Source organism: Pelmatolapia mariae, linkage group LG15, assembly GCF_036321145.2.
Source record: "Pelmatolapia mariae isolate MD_Pm_ZW linkage group LG15, Pm_UMD_F_2, whole genome shotgun sequence".
Taxonomy (NCBI): domain Eukaryota; kingdom Metazoa; phylum Chordata; class Actinopteri; order Cichliformes; family Cichlidae; genus Pelmatolapia; species Pelmatolapia mariae.
This window is the reverse complement of record NC_086240.1, coordinates 20,780,012-20,797,841: the sequence shown is the minus strand read 5'-3', so window position 1 is coordinate 20,797,841 and position 17,830 is coordinate 20,780,012. Positions and strand designations below refer to the sequence as shown.

At 38.8% G+C, this 17,830-nt stretch overlaps 1 protein-coding gene across 1 annotated transcript in view; it reads right to left on the bottom strand.

Annotated features, from left to right (window-relative positions):
• Window positions 1-17,830, bottom strand: part of LOC134643190 (exostosin-1) — a 312,370-nt gene that overhangs the window by 13,757 nt on the left and 280,783 nt on the right. Inside the window, exon 9 of the mRNA XM_063495458.1 lies at window positions 4,413-4,502. Within this exon, the coding sequence (XP_063351528.1) occupies window positions 4,413-4,502 (90 nt within the window). The remainder of the gene's footprint in view (window positions 1-4,412; window positions 4,503-17,830) is intronic.

Sequence of the window (17,830 nt, the reverse complement as noted above, 5' to 3'; positions counted from 1 at the left end):
CATTATCTTTTCTATGAATTTATGATTTGTTTAAGTGTGTACTGAAAACCTTGAATACTAATGAAAATTATAAGTGCTCTGAAACATGTTCAAACCCGGAGACAACCTTTAAATGAAAAGAGGATCAAGATTCTGTCATTGCTGTTGTAACACAATTTCCATATCTACCATATAGAAAATGTCTTCCAAAGGGCATAATTCAGCAGCATGCTTGGCTGCCCAATGAGAGACAAAAGCTTTGTCAGGTCGTATCCCCTTCTCTAATCTCTCTTCATGGAATAATCATACATTTAATGAGCTGAAACAATGTAATTATGAAATTGGCACAGCCATTCTTCTGCCTAGGTATTGTAATATGAAAAGTCCTATTAAAAGTGTAATGTTCTCTCTTGCACATTTTTAGTGAATTGACATATTTCATCTCCTTTCAATAAAGCCTCTCACCATGTTAAAAGGGCAATTAGAGCTATGGGTTAGTAAGCACAGCAAAGATTCACTTCACTTCCTCTCTTATTCACTAGTTCTCTCCCTGACATTTTCTCCCTCCTCTCGTTTCATAAAACAAGCCGTGTGCTCATAAAAGTTTAGTTGTAGAAACTTGCTCATATTGCTGTGCCTGAAATTGTGGTGCTATAAAGTGTAACTGCGATCCCGTTTGCGTAGAAAAGGTGAACATTGACTTGCTCCGATCAATAAAACATCTTAGAGTTTAAAGATATATTCGATCTCTAGGGCTCATTGGGCCTCACAATCTATTATGGATTGCATCTTTCATTCGCTGAAGATCTGCAGAGAAAGAAACAAGGCAGCTACTTGTAATGGCTCTTAAAGCAGGAGCACTAATTTAGCATCACAGATGAGCTGCTTGTGACCGTATTGCTGCCGTAAAGGTAAGGAAACTTTGTGACTTGGGTCATACTTGTCTGTATTTGTCTATCTGGACATTCATGCAAATGAGTGTATATTTGATAACATTATAGTTCATCTGATTTCAGAAAACTTTCAACAGCTTTTACTTGTAAATAATGTTTTTCAATTGAAATGTATAGAATTCTTTAATAGAAAATGTACAATGAAGGCTGTTTTCTTAAAAAAGCTTTCTATACCATGAATTAGAAACACCATACTTCACACATCTCCACTCTCTATTACACATTCCTTATACTGTACAGGGGATTGTTCATGTATCATTCACCTCTAGATTTATACTACGGATGAAGTTAATACAAATATTTAAATAGCCATTAAATTATATATTTTTTTGACTTTTAAAGTCTACCACTAGAAGGCTGCAGTACTGCAATTAAGGCTGTTAGTCAGCCTCCAAAAATATATATAATATAAAAAATAAATATAAATGGCTACAGCCTTCAAAAATTCAGAAAACTACACAGAAATCAAATTCGGGGTAAACTTTACCAGGTAAAGTTAGCATGGAACAAATCTACCACAACTGTGCACAATGTTTTTATTTTTGAATAGTTTAAAGTGAATTTTGTTTCCAAGTGTCACAAGTATCTAGACAGTTCTAGCCCTAAAAAAATGACAATAAAATATGTTGACAGTATTTTCTGATTTGTAGTACTATGCAAGTCTTTTTTTCTTCCTTTTTTTATTTTAAAGTAATTAAACCAATTTCAGAGGAATGGTTGTTTTTTTTTTTTGTTTGTTTGTTTCTTAAGCCACAAAATTTGAACGTTTTTGAAAGAAAAGCCCACAATGCAGTGCTATCAGTCATGGATGTGAGAACTCTTTTGATGAGAACCAACATCAAAAGAGCTTTGAATGTCCTTCAAGTCTAGAGAACTGTTCCAGGAAGAATACTTAAAAAGTCCAAGAAAGCTTGCCTAACAAAGTTCAGACTATGTTGAAGTATGAAGGTGGTCATATCAAATACATATTAATACTTTATTATTACTATTATTATTATTGCTCCCCCTTGTTAGGAAGGTAAACACATGAAAAGCTTTAAATCCTTGTCCTGTCAAAATTAGTGTGCCTCTGCAATGTTCATATTTCAGTGGTTTTACTAAGCCCCACTTGGCTCACTGACTCTGCTACAATGTTTTAAAAAGGTGGATTATCAACATTATTTCCTCTGTTGACAGAGCTTCAAACAATTCTCTGGTTTCTAATTTGTTCTAAAACAGTACAAAAGTGTTCCTCATCCTTGTTTTTAAGTAACAAGTGAGACTTTAATCAAAGAAGCGCTCTGTGTTTTGACAGTGTAATGATACAGACACAAAGTTAATGGCTCTCGTAAAACTCCATGAGAGCGCTTTGTTTTTCATTAAACACTCTTCAATCTGCTTTTCCAACATTTCCTTATTTGCTCTTGCTTTCATTTTGAGCAGGGTTTTTTCACCTGGTTTTCTCTTTCATTTCTCTCTGCTCTGTAATTTTTTTTATAGCACTGTTACTTTCACTTTTTCCCCTTTCTAGCCTGTATTTTCTTTCACATTTTAACACTGCTCACATTATTCCTTATCTCTGCTTTTCTTTCCTTCCTCATTTTGATTTTTTTCTCTCACCTTTTCACTGGGTTAATTTAAATTACAAGAACACAAATTGAACGAGTTCAACAGTAATTTAGTAAAGGCAGGATCTCAGTTTGTGGCGTCTGTAATCAGAACTCTTTGCTTGCTTGCTTTGCTATCCGATTCTGCTGCTATGTTAGACTTCCTACTCATCTTGCTTAGTTTTTAATCATCCTTTAAAGGCAAAACACATTTTCCACCTTAAGTTCAGTGGCCATTGTGCTGTTTTGTAGAGTGAGGCGTTTCATTTATAATGAATAGTATTCATGACTCTTCGAGAACAGACTGTTTCATTTCAAAGAGGATCAATAATGTGTTAAGATATCGTCACCTTTTACCACTGACTGCCATAAAACCATGCAGATCACACCAAGCTATAAAAAAACATTTTCAGACGTAGGCTTCCCTCCTTACTTTCTGTTTTTGTGCAGTTGTGTCCAAATGCATTTATGTTTGAATTATAGTATTCAAGTACTCATTTCTATCAAAGTTGAGTAAATTGTAGGGATGAACACAATTTGTGTATATCTCTGCTTTCGCCAACTTGCTCTGCAGCTTTTAAGATGTTTCACAAAGGCGGTTTATTAAATTTGGGAAAGTTTGCATATTAGGAGCCCCAGGCAAGGTTACTTGAGTTTGCATTACTTTTACCAAAGCCACTGATTAATCCTCATTGTCAAACCATTTTCTACAGTGGCCCTGAGAGCTAAATGAACTGCAACTTGAAGTGAGCTGTAAACCAAAATTAGAAACACGGTGAAACAAACAGGATCTACATTTCCCCGTGGTGTCAAATAGATGAAGCTGTTTTCTGAATTATCTTGCTTTTAAAATTTGCAGATGTCTTCTCAAGCTGCAGTGACATGACCTGTCAGGTCAGCTGTACTTTGTTTTTGTAAACTATATTGACAAATGTACAGGGACACCTACACATTTCACCTACAGGAGCTGTACGGCCATGGAAAGTCTTGCCAAGCTACACCATTTTTGGGCTGGAGTTAAAGCCAGAGGAGATTTGAAACTCTGCAGTTATTGAGTCAGCAAAGCTCTGGTGACTTTTATGCACTATGCACCTCAGCACTCGCAACCCCGCTCTTTAACTTTACATGCTCTGAGATGCTGTGGTTCCTAAACACTTCAACTTTTCAATAATACAACTTACAGCTGATTGTAGAATAACATAACCTGACTTCTTGCAAAGATTGCATTCTATTACAGTACCACACTTTCACTAATGTTTGCAAAAAGCAGACTGCAAGAGCTTGAATTTATATACCCGTGGTAATGGAAAGTATAAACACCTGAATTCCAAGATAAAGAAATAGCTAAATAATTTTGTCCACATAGTGTAACTTGAAAAGTGAATAATAGATGAAATACAATAAATCTGACAGCTCTATATTCTTCACCATGATTGTCAGCTAATCATTGAAACTGTGACATTTTTCTTACTAGCCAAAGATTAAGGTTTAGATTTTTTAGTTTTTAATGTCTTCACATTTTTAAAATGCTAAATGAGTGAATGCTAGCTTAAGTCAGTTCAGTCAAATAATTTTGTAAAAGCAGACTTTGTAACTGCTTTATTTACCTCCGTCTCAAATCAAAGACCAGTTTTCACTAAATATCTTTGAAAGTCATTGTTTAGGCTAAGAGTAAGAAAAAGGAATAGTTCTTCCATGTGTTTTTGCACAGCTATGGTGAAGTGGCTTCTTTACTAACTTGGGATCTGAGGCTGATATCAGTGTTTGGTAACAATGTGCCTTGGGAGCATCGCTGTCTCACCTCATTTTGTTGATAAAGCACCAGTGTCTCAGTTCACCTGTTTGTAAAACTTCAGTGTAGTCTCAGTTGGTTGATAAACAATCGTTAACTCACCTCATTGGTTGAGAGAACAGAGTCTTCATCCAGACTGAGGACGGCGTCGGTGATGATGGCGTCATGGGGGAAAAAACGACTGCTCATCGTCTGCAGGGAGAGAGAGAGGAAATAGTTTGCACTACTGTGAACTGACAAACTTTAAGGAGTCTGAGCTTCTTTAGGGATCAAAGAAACCTATTATACACGTTATGTATTTTAAAGGTATAGAGTTGGTATAGCAATATAAAGAAATCTATAAAAAAAATAAAGGAAAAATTGTTTCACCACCCCAACCCCCAACTGTGTGTTTTATCATTCAATGTGCTCACTTAATAGGTTTTGTTTGAGTTCTGATCAATTCAGTGCCTAACAGAAAGCATGCAACAGGCCCTGATCCATTAGCCCAAAGATCGCTGCTGCTGATGTTATTGACTCATAATTAACGTGTGAATTATTTAACTGATTGTGAGGAAAAGTAACAAGGGCATAAGTAATTGGTGAAAAATGGGTTCAGTTGAGGTTTCAAACAACCTGCTCCCGGGCTCAGCACTCAGAATCTTTCAAAATCAGTTATCTTAAATGTGAGTGGGTAGCAAAGAACGAACAAGTCAGTATGATGAACCTCAGACAAAGCATGTAATTTATACATTCACCGGCCACTTCATTAGCTACACTTCTTTAACAGTCACAACTCTGTCACAACTCAGTACATTTATGCATGTAAGCATGGTCCAAAAAATCAAAATGAGCAACAGAATGATGAATTACTTGTACGTGGCATGGTTGCTGGTGCCAGACAGGCTGATCTTAATACTTCAGGCAGTGCTGAAAATGTCCCTACGGTGATTTAGCACACAAACATCTCTAGGGGTTACAGAGAAGGGTCTGAAAAACAAAAATATCAACTGAGTGGCAGTTCTCTGGGTGAAACTGCCTTGTTGATCTCAGAGGTCACTACAAGGTCATTACAACCAATTTATGCAGAAGAGCATCTCTGATCACATGGCACCCCTAAACTTGAAGCAGATGGGCTACGAAAAGCAGAAGATCACAGGTTTGATGGTGAAGATGTAATTGTGAGGGATATATTTTCTTGCCACACTTTGGGCACCTTACTGCCACTTGGGATGTCATCCAATGGGGGATTAAGATTATGTTTGAGCTGCAAATAAATCTGTAGCAACAGTTATGATCTCAAAATGGTCCAAAATCACTATAAGGAATGTTTCCAGCACTTAGTTGAATATATGCCATGAAGAAGGTAAAAGGGGTTCCAGCCCACAAATACCTAAGGTTTACCTAACAAAGTGGCTGTTTGAGTGTATACAACATTCTCAACAAAAATATTTAAATCCATAATATTAGCTCTGTAGCAACATATAGCGAGAAAATATATTTTTGCTTCATCTTTAACTCACCCAGAAAGATTATCTTTTCGACTGGAATTACCTAAAATGTGCTTGTGTAAAATTTGCTACCCTTACAGCTTCCTTTCAATTATTTCAAGATTTTATGTCACTGAAATGAAGTGTCATGCCAAAGTGGTGATGTTTTACATGGATTCATGACCTAAAAAAAGAAAAGTAAATTAAATTTACACCCCCAGGGGTAACATTAAGAGGCTTATTTTGTCAAGTAAGACCACAAATCTCCACAAGCTTAATGTCTACTTCCATTTCAGCCTAATGATCTGACGGATGCTGAGATGAAATTTATTAGGAAATTAACCGTAACATCAAATGAATTTTAACACAAATCCCCGACATTCTTTCAAGTATTTGAGAATGCCACATCAAATTCTGCATTAAATCACTGCTTAAAGAAAGAACTCCTGGCAGAAAATGTGTTTTTCTTTGGATAGTTGCCCTATAATCAGGAGACATGTACCTTATTCAGTCAGGACAGTGTTCGCATTAGCCAACAGCTTCTCAATTTCCTCAGGAAAAGCCACATTGCAGTGAAACAAGTTGCTAAATTAACCACAAAAGCATGCCTGATAATCTGCTGCATTTTCCAGACTTAGTGGTGGGAATGTATTAAATCAAAGTTGCATGCACACATTTGCATAGTCAATGTGCATATAAATAGGCATGACAGTCTAATCTTGCATACAGTCTTTACATTATTTCTTCACTACATTTCCAGCATCTGAAGGTCATCATTTTCAAAATTTATCGCTTATTTTATCATCATTTTTCTTTTTTCTTCTTTCACTAAATTAGAAATCTATTTCTTACACACACACACACACACACACACACACATGCACATATTATGAATCGTCCTGGAAATCAACATTAACATATGCCAAAGCAAATTCATACAATTATGGTTGCAGATTCAGTAAGAAATGAGTCTCCTCCTGAAGTCAATATGGATTAAAAGTCCAAGAAAATATCACATCTGCATGTTTTATGGCAACTGAGGAAATACAGCCTGCTTTCATTAATAAGGCCTGCAGTTGAAATCACTTTATCAAAACTTTTGCTCTTTTGTCCTGTGTAATTGGTCAGAATTGTGGTCCATCTATACTTGATTTTTTTTTTTAAGTTTTTTTCACTCTTTTCAGTTTTAGATCTAAACTGTAATAAGTCAAGGACTATGGGACTGATTAACTTGCCACAATTTCATTGCAATCTATCCATTCACTGTTACATGTTTGATTGATTGATTGACTGACTGATTATACTTTATTCATCCCGAGGGAAATTGGGTTAAGGCTGCCAGCCGTGCCAGCGTCGTCTTACCCATCCGACCATACATACATTACACAAACATCACATGGGGAAGACAGGTCAGAGGGGTATAACATGGAAAAGCACAACATGAGGAAAGATAAGGAGAAAAAAATAACCCCCCCCAGACTGAGCTCCAACAGGGAGATCAGTTTGAGAACAGAAAAAAAACACCTCTGCACATGGCACATGAAAAAAACTCTTAATACACCAAAGAAACACATGACAAGCAACAGGGATGGGTAAAGGGTGAGAGACAGCCAATGTAGACAGTACATCCGGGCCTGCAGCCTATGCGCTGGTCTCCTTGATCCACCGTCAGCATCGGAAGGGAATAAGCGTCGAAGGCGTTTGGAGGGGAGGGGGGATGAGTGTATATCTGCATGTGTATATATGTCTGTGTGTGTGTGTGTGTGTGTGTCCAGAGTTCAGCTGAGACAGTGTCCTTCGCCCTGCCAGGCTAAGTAAACAGTCTTCCAGCCAACCCAGGTGGCCTTGCGTAGAATGGGAAGAACAGTCTCAACACAGTCGTTATCAGGGTGTTGTTGTTCAGCGCCAGCCTTGAGACCACAGCTGGCGCTGAAGGGGTCTCCGCATAAAATGATGATGATTTTTACTTTAGTGCGAACAACTCATAAGAATTTCAAAGCTGTTCTAACAGTCTGACACTGGTCTCTCAATCTCCCGTTGGAGAGCCGTGAGCTTTCTATGATGTTATCCAAACTTACGTTCCATGGTGTTGTCATTCTTGTGGTCAAAGAGCAGGTTCTGAGAACTCACGACCGCGGTGCGCTTCCCAAGATGTGATCAATTTGCGCCCAGAGGTGTTATTCCGAGCGAGCCCCTCCAGATGTAATTAGTTTGCACTCAGAGGTCTTGTTCTGAGTATTCACGGCAGCCGTGCCATTCTCCAAGATCTCATCTGTGCTGCACTCAATGACCCATTTCGAGAAACTCACGCCTCGTCCCATCATTTCAATCCCAGCGGGCAGCCTTGTGGGGGTTTGAACAGCCGGTTCCGCTTCCTTAATTCTTCGATAAGTCAGGGCCAAGCCAGCTCCGATCAGCAAGAACCCTGTTATCATGGTTCCGAATAGGTAGATATCTTCAGCACTCAGGCTCACCCGAGCCCAGACTTCTCGTTGAAGGGGTGTCAATTGCATTCAGAGACCAGTTGATCAAATCCATAATTCTCTTTTAGGTTTTAGAGAACAGACTGTGAGAGAGTGTTCCAGGGAAAAGTAATACAAAAAACACGAGACTAGACAAGGACACAAGAGGCTAAGCAGGGAAGCTAAGGGAGAGGAGAGGAGGAAAAAAAAGTGTTTCCATCTCTACATGGAATTTAATTTGTCCACTACTTTAGTTTATGGCGAAATACAGTGCACATAAAAAAGCGGATTTCAGTACTTTTGCATTTGTGCAAATTACCAGTTTGCTAACAGACTAAACTGATATGGTGAACATGTCGAATGTACATGCCATATCCATGTTAGCATATGGGTGATAGCATTTTAGCACTAAGCAACATGACTGTAATCTCTTGAAGCCTCAGTCTGTCATGTACTGGGTGCAGGCAGGCAGGAATGGTGGCCCCAAAGTGCAGACTCCAGCAGGCAAACGTGAACTCAAAACTCAGCTGTATTTCCTGGATGGCAAAAAGAACAGAAAGCTAACTAATCTGGAAATATAAACTAAGCAAAAACAGGCTGATAGGCAGAACACACAGCATGGAATACTGGAGACCACAACACAGACAAAGGAAAACACAGGGCTTAAATACACAGAGGGAGCAATCAGGAGGCAGGACAGGAGACAGGAGGGAAACACACCTGGGACAAATTAGGCCTAACGAGACAAGGGAAGCAAAACCAGACACATTAACTAAGACACGGACCTTCAAAGTAAAACAGGAAACACCGACTGAACTTACAGACACACACTCACAAGCAGACACTGCACCATAGGGAACACAGAGATGTAGGACCAGGGCAGACATAGACTGGACACAGAACAGAGCGAGTATGGAAACCAAAACCTAAGAACTACAAAATCACAAACTAAGAACAACTGGAGAAATAGAAATGCAAAACAGAAACCAAAACCCTCACAGTCATAAACCAAGATGAGAACACAAATAAAAGTACAAAACTGAAAACACTGGGTCAATGACCCAGGTACCCTAACACAGTCAAACAAGCCTGGAAACTAGTTATGACCGCCTGCCTATGTTGGTCACTAGAAAAATGGGCTGGTAACTGGTTGCTGGAGGTTGCTTGCTGGGTGAAATAATTTGTAAAGAAAGGGCTCCACCATCATCTATGTGATTGCTACAACTTAAATAAGTGTGACACAAACCAGAAATGGAGAATGTTCACCTTCAAAGTAAAGGTTATGCCTTATTGCTGCAACCACCACATTTCAAAAAGGAAAGCTTCTACTTTCACTTTTACACTTTTCACAGTTTTACTACAGCTTGGATAGTAGTTTGTGAGAGTTTGAAGCCAAGCTGGTGTCTTCCAAACAAACTACTGGTGACCAATACAGTCTGCTAGCGACCTGCGCAATCTCAACGACATTTGTGGTGCAGCATCATATGTCTCTTTGTAGCCAATTTCAGCTAGTCCCACTAAAAAGCTACAGCAACCATTAGCCAGCTACAATTTTTCACTAGTAACTGGTAATTGCCATAGAATGACTGGGGCCTAAAACATGATTTACAAAAATTAACACAGTAAATCTACTTTTTACATCTTAGCATTCACTGTATTTTACCATAGTTTTGTGTATAGTGCCCTCTATGCATCTATATAAAGACTTTATAAAAGTTTCTTTGGGCTGAAAATTGTCCAACTTAAGCTCAACTTAAACTTGCTTAAAACACTTATAAAACAGAACCCTTCAGCCAACCCGTTCTCACTCCCAAATCGTAACATTTTACGCTAGGTGACAAATCGTCAACATATTACGTTTTCGGGCACCCAAGGCGTTCCTACGTCACGACATCGGAAAACTGCGGACACATGAGAACCGTTTGGACTCAATCTACACATCTTCGCTTTTTCCCTTAAAATCGCTTTACAAAACACTATTTCACCTCATTAAAGTGCTGGTTAAGGTTAGGAATAAGGTTATGGTTAGGTTTAGCGATAAGGTTAGGTTTAGGCTTAGGTATACGGTTATAGTTAGGTTTAGGCATAAGGTTATGGTTAGGTTTAGGGATAAGGTTAGGTTTAGGCGTAGGGATACGGTTATGGTTAAGGTTAGGAATAAGGTTATGGTTAGGCATAAGGTTATGGTTAAGGTTAGGCATAAGGTTATGGTTAGGCTTAGTGATAAGGTTAAGTTTAGGGCTGCAGTACAGGGCTGGAAACCGCCGCGTACCATAACAACGTGGAAGGTCACCTTTCGCGTTCCTCAGGAACGCCGCAGGACGTGACAAAACGTCGGGATGTTACGCCTCGGGAGTGAGAACGGGCTCCTTCAGCAGTAGACATCGGTATTGGCACTAGCCCTCAAAACCTCTTACTGGCTAAAATTTACCACCCTTCCATCACACAACCATGCTTCCCTGTGGCTAGTGTCAATGCTTTTCTGCCTCTAGACAGAGATTAGATCCCACTTAGATGAGATGAGATGAGATGTCTTTTCTGATTCTATGCCATTGATATATCAAGATGTTTCTAAGTTAAAGTTAAAGGTCAAAGACCATCTGAAAGATGATCATAACCTATCAACAGCCATTTTCTCTCATGATGAATAGTTTACTTGAAAAACAATAGTTATATTTGTAGTTTAAGAAGAGTTATTACTATTGGTAATGAAGACTTTAACAAATCCCTCATCCCCATATCCAAACCATATTTCTGGTTATTTGCAATTTCGAACCCTGTTAGCTAAACTGCAATAATATGCTAACAATGACTGGTTTTACAATGTCATTACAATAATTTAAACAATAGGACTCAAAAGTACAAAGCTTTTTAAGGTTGGTCAATAAAGTGAAAGTCAAAGTCAGCTGAGTATTGTGCAGCAAAAAAGGGAAAAAAAGAGCCATGTGTTAGTCATGTGTTAGCGCTGACACTGACATAAATGGGGTTAAAATGCCACTAAATTATAATTTAAATGAAAGAGAAATGTAATTACTTCTGTAATTAATTACCTCTGCCTGTAGTGATAAAGCCAAAGAAAAAAAGGTCCCAACAACAGGCCTTAACAGAAGCCATTTTGACATGGCATTGCAGGGCAAAATTAATAACATCAATTATGGCCCTGTTCCATTTACATGGGCCAAGGGCCTTATATTTTGCATGCTGGCTCATTGGAAATGATGTGACACACTTAATAGAATGTGCCCATAATTAATTTAAACAATTATGCCTGTGTTTACCCTGCTATGACAATCAAAAAAGGCTCACAGTTTCCTACTTCTCAGCATACCGTTGTTGTAATTTTATGACTCTCAACTTTACGATTCTTATGGAAAACGAGTTGAGTCACGTTGAGTCGATCCGAGTTGGTACTAATTTAGTTCCCTCTTACCACTATCATAAACCTTTGGAAAGTGCTCATAATAAACCCACAACAACAGTAGAAAATGAAGTTGGGAGTTTTTGTTGAACTGATAGAGACCAAAAGTATCGTGACCTCTGTACAATGACAGCACTTGTTCTTTTGGCTCTATGATAAGACAGATAGATGTCTTATTTTCTGGAGATTTGATGTAGTAGAAGATTTATAAAACTATGCTAGATTACACCTTCATTATTGGAACATGCCTGCTGTCACATGTGTGTTCACCAACTCTCTGACATCAAGTGATATTCCATAATAAATATAGCTATATTTATATTGTCATTATTTTTGCACACGCTGGTCTGATAAATCCTGGAACACCACCCACACTGGAAAAAAAAAAGCTCAGTAATGGCTCAGGGACAAAGAGCACAGGGCATTTACCTGGCCTTCATAACATCCAGGTACCAAACCCGCTTGAGCAGAAGCTGTAGATGAAGCCCAATCCATGGTGGCGTCACCTCACAACAGGACTCAAAGGACCCAATATTCTAGTGCCAGACTCCACCAGAGGATGAGAGCATGTGTCCATGCCTCACAATAAATAATTTTTGTGCAGTTTTTGATCACTTTGAATACTTCTATTTTATGCTCCTTTGCTGTAATTTAAATGCACAACTAAGAAATGAGGATCGATTTTCAAGATGAACTTATAAACATAAAATTCATTGCTTGAAGGCAGGAGAGGTGATATTGAGAGTACATCGATAAAGCTATAGTCAACATATAACCAGCAGCAGAGGGGAGTATATTGACCACTTCTTTGATCATATTGATTTGTCTGTCATAAATGCTTATCAAGGAGGTCTAATGACGAGGAGCCACTTGTTTCTGATCAATCAGTAATTTTCTCTTTAAGCATAATGCAGTGCTTAACTGGTTGGTGAGTAAACCAAACAAAGACAATAATTTGCAGAAACTACTTAAAGAACTACTTTTACTAAGTCATCTGACCTTAATCCCATTGATCATTTATGAGCGACACTTGGACACTCAGAGAGCAGAGAATTTCTGATGTCACATGCTGTCACAAGTCAACATGGCCAGCCATACTGCACATAATTGTGGAATTCATGCAGTGAAAATCAGCTGAATTATAATCAAACCCAAAATGAAAGCATGACTGTCAATAGTGGTCTCTGACCTTTGGACGCCATGTTAACATATAGTAATAACATCTCCTACAAACTGCTTAAGTTCGTAGGAGATGTCACGGAAGCAAATTTGGATGCATACTGTACTGCCAAAAGCATTCAATCGTCTGCCTTCACATTCTTATAAACTTAAGTAACATCCCATTCTTAGTCCATATGGTTTAACATGATGTTGCTCCACCATTTGCAGATATAACAGTTTCAATTATTCTTTGCTTTCCACAATGTGGTTTTGTTCACCCCCACCCCCTTACTTTAGTGTTGTCGGTCACAATTGACCGGTTAGTGTTAACAGCTCTTAAATTAACATAACAAACATTTTTCATCACCAAATTCAGTTAAGTGGGTAGTTCAATGGGTCGTTCAGTGGGTCTTTCATTTATTTGCTCATTCAGTGGGCCAAACGGGGTGGGGGTGGGGGTGGATTCCCATTCATTTCCTATGGCAGTCACTTTTGACCGGAAACACCACAGAGTTTCTGGTCAAACAAAGTTGATTAAAACACTCAAAATTCAATGCAAGAGGTGCTCATCACTTTTATATATTCAAGTGCATAGTGTGGAGGATGTCATAAGGCCTTGAGGCAATCAGATGTAAAACACAATATTTTAATTTGTAAATCGGTCAGATTTGACCCGAACAAGGAAGGTTGTGTTCATGTGAATTTTTGAACACACTTCCAGAAGCATATCTGTGAGGTGACTCTGCAGACAGTGATGTTGGACGAGATGTTGGACGAGAAGGCCTGGCTCGCAGTCTCCACTGTGCAGGCCAGTCAAGTTGTTCAACACTAGAATTCATTCTTCTGTCTTTTTGGGCCTGGCTTTGTGCACTGGTGTGGTCAGTGTTGGTCAATGTTGTGGTCATACCAGAAATGGAGACCCTTGACTTTCAAAGTCAAAATAGCCTGAAATATTGTCCTTGTAAGGCACAACTGTTACTTTGAAAGCAGGTGTTCTCCTTTTAGTGTTTCACTTTTTTAAGTCTTGCTACCGCTTGTCAGTTAGTGAGTGGGTGTAAATAAATCGGACTCTTCCATGTAAACAATAGGCCACTGTGGCAATCATAAGGAGGTTTTTGGTGCAGCACTTTCTTTGCAACTAATCTTACCCAACTACAGCCAGTAACTTCCAGCAAACAACTTGCCAACTGGTCAAGGAATACATATTTTTTCCATAGTAACCATAGTTTCCCAATTGGTTGTTGACCAATCCCAAATCTATGACGGTCTACTTAAATTTAATTAAAATGAGCTGATTTAAGTATGAGAACTTCTGAGAAATAATCAAGTAAATTAAATAGTTGTTTAAATACTTTACTGAAAGGTGACTCTGAATGTACTTGAGAAAAAATAACACTGAAGGCAAGCACAGGACAGAGGTTGAGGATAGAGAGAGAGAGAGAAAGAGAGACGGAAGGAGAGAGGGGAAGTAAAAGCTTGTTGATGGAGTGCATCCACTCAGCATTACAGAGTAGATACACTCATAACCAACAGCAAATTACTCTGCTGCTGTGCTCTGCCGAGGCAAATGACAAACTTTCTCTCTCTATGTGTGTGTGTGTGTGTGTGTGTGTGTATTGTTGCTACAGAGGGAGCAAACAAAGCGTGCACTTGGAAGGAAATACTGTGAAGAGCATCTGTCTGGGCTGCATGACAATATACCACATGTCTAATTATAGGACCACACATACACATGGTCGCTGAGATGCGTTTTACTGTCACCAGCGGAGACATTGTTCTTTCATTTCAAGAGGGAGACGTTTACATGAAAACAAACAGAAGCAATTAGACGACTAAGAGATTGACATAGAGAGAGAAACATGCTGGCATGTATGGAGGTTTCATTTAGTAAGTGAGTATCTGACTGAGTGCATTTTAAGAAGCTCAATTGGTTAAAGTAATTAGAAAATGTGAAATTTTTCTTCTGTTTATTAAATATACCGTAACAACTATGAGTTTTTACAGCATGTATATGTAGATAGAGGCAGAGTACAACCCAGTAATATTGCAAATGATAACAAACGAAACAAAGTCACACTCTTGGCTTCACTCTAATATCTAACAATCAAAGCTCACACTGCTTCAAATTTACCATTAAGAGTCTATTTAAACTTGAAATAGCACTGGATTAGAATTTAGTTGACAAAGGAAAAGAGCATCATTCCCTCCCTCTGCTGCATGATTATAGGACTTCAGGTAGGATTAAATGAAAATATACTCAATATCTGCTTTTAATTAAACCTGGAACTTGGTGTGGAAAACAGATATAATGAGGTTCATTCATGTTTCTCTTTTTTTTCATTCCAAGGACATTACAGTGGTGTTAATGAGAGAAGGGAGAGCTTTTTCACTCTTTCTTTACATATTTTATCCTTCTAATCAAGTGATTAAAGCAGGCTACATATAAAAGACAGACTTAGTCATCATGACATCACCTACCCGGTCTTTAACTGATGACGTATGAACCCTGCTTCCAGGTCCAGACTGCTCTGTGTTTATTAAAGGTGTTGTGTTTTTAATGTTTTAATGCTTTGTATCTTGTTCTGTTACATCTGAACAAGCCCCTAAAAACAGTCAGTGATCACTGTCGGCCTCTTTCGGTTTTTATTACCACTGTTCATTTTAAAGCTCAGTTTTTAAAACCACAGCCCAGCCCATGCAGCAGTATATTAATGACTAACCTCATATTGTGGATGGATTATCTCAGTTGTTCTCCTGACTGAAGTTTTGTCCGTTTACAGCATCCTGCCATGAAATTGCATTTGTCCCTAACCGTCAGGAACCCTCACGTTAACTTTTATCGAGTGGAAAAAGGTTAGCGTTCATCCTCCAGCTTCACTGTGTTTATGTTATGCTAACATAGCTGTGTCGCTAGTGATCACGTAGCAAATCATTATATACCAGCTAGCCAAACTTCAGTAACCCTACAAAAGTCACTGCTGTTTAGTTTTCTGTCTTCATTTATGTTGGAAGTGATAGCAGAGCTGTACATTTTAATTTTTCAGAAATCTCTCAGTCAGAACATGGTATATTATGATAAACTAGTGAGCTAACTCCCTGCTAACTTCTAACTCCATTAAATTTAATAAATTCTGTTTTCGTGGTTGCCTGGATGTTAAAGTTAATTGTTACACCTGGTAAAGCAGCAATGCTGATCATTTTATTAAAGGTGAAAGACTTTAGACAGTTTGAAACTCTCAGTGATGCCACAGAGTTTGTTTGACTTTGGGACCTGAAGCGGAGTTTGGACCCGGAAACGGCCAGTGGTGTCAGGCTTAAATACCAAATAAGTTTGTGGAATAACCCAGCTGTAATCGTCACTGAGAATGAAGCCATCACAGAAGTGCCTGTCTGAAGTTCTTCTATTGTTCCCTTAAAGCTCCAAAAGTGAGTCAAACCCAACAGATTTACATGTTCAGATCTCCAATTTTATGTAATTAAAAAGCATATTTACAGCCTGATTAAAAAAAAAACAAAGTTTTTGGCCTCTATAAATAGTTTCCCACTGCATAACACCTCTATGAGGAGTGGATTTTTTTCAATAACTCACCCATCTGGTTGCTGGAGTTAGGGGCATAGTTGCTCTGACAGATTTTCCAACACAGGTAGCTGTAGCCGTCTGCTGAAAGGAGTCAGTGAACTGGACCTGAGCAGACACTGTGTTTGTGCTGTTGGCACTTTTTGGAGCATTTTAATGGCATTGCCTGAAAAATGGTATGGGTTGCTGTTTGCTACAGTCTGTTTAACAAGTTTGTCTTTCAGTTTTTGTGTTTGAAAATTTAATATTTTGTCAGTCTGTTATTTAGTACTAATTAGCAGGTAGTTGTTTCTGTGTTTTCACCCATATGATTCATGAATGCAGCTTGCAAGCCTAGCACTCCACTGTTTCATCCAAATGTGGTAATGTCTTGCTGCACAAATCTAAAATGGCGACAGCCAAAATGCCAATATTGAGGCTTCAAAATGCAGATTCACAAACCAACATTACAACGTCACAGTGGCAATATCCATTTTTTACATGTTTTACAGGGCTATGAGGCTTTAAACAAGGGACTTGTAATTACAGTTTTTCTCGATTGCTTAAACACTTTTCTTGAAACTATGACTCGTATTCTCAAAACAGTAAACACAAATCCATAACGTCTCACCCAATTTCCCAAACACTGTATTTTCAGGTCAAAATTAAGCTCTACACTCAAAACCATTCACTCTTGCAGAAAAAACAAACTTTGCCCACAGACATCACACACAAGGCCTCAAAAACACACACACTACAACATAGTCTTACACATTGGTGCAATAAATTTAAAACAATATTTCAAAAACTGGCAAGTTATGTTGCTTGTGGTTCTTCCCCTCAAAAACCTTTTCACATCATGAACACAAAAGATCCAATGTACATACAGTGGCACATTTTTATTCATGTACCATACAGTACAACACACATCAAAAACATTATTCCACCTCAGCATCCTGTCTGTGGTCTGGGTCAGGCCCGGGAATCTCATCCACATCACAGGCTATATTGGCCCTGGCCAGGCAGTGGGGGTAAAATCCTCTTGCATGCCTGATCCACCACTGGCATGCATCTACTGATATGTATAGGCAGGCTTCTTCCACGACCCGGAGGAGGTGAACACGGACATAAGGTTCTCTGTCATACACTTTCTACCGCCACGCCGAAAATAACTCCTCTATTGGGTTTAGAAAGGGAGAGTATGCAGGCAGAAAAATGTTAGAAAACCTTGGGTTATTGGTAAACCAGTCATGAACCAGAGCAGTGTGATGGAAGCTGACATTACACCAAACAACAGCATAGTGAGGCTGCTCTGGCTGTGCTGGTTCACTGTAGTCCCGCTGGAACATATGTTGTCTTAGACCATCAAGAAAAGCAAGGAGAAGCATAGTGTTATAGGGTCCTAGAATGGCATGGCGGTGGAGTACCCCTCGTTGGCTGATGGCTGCGCACAG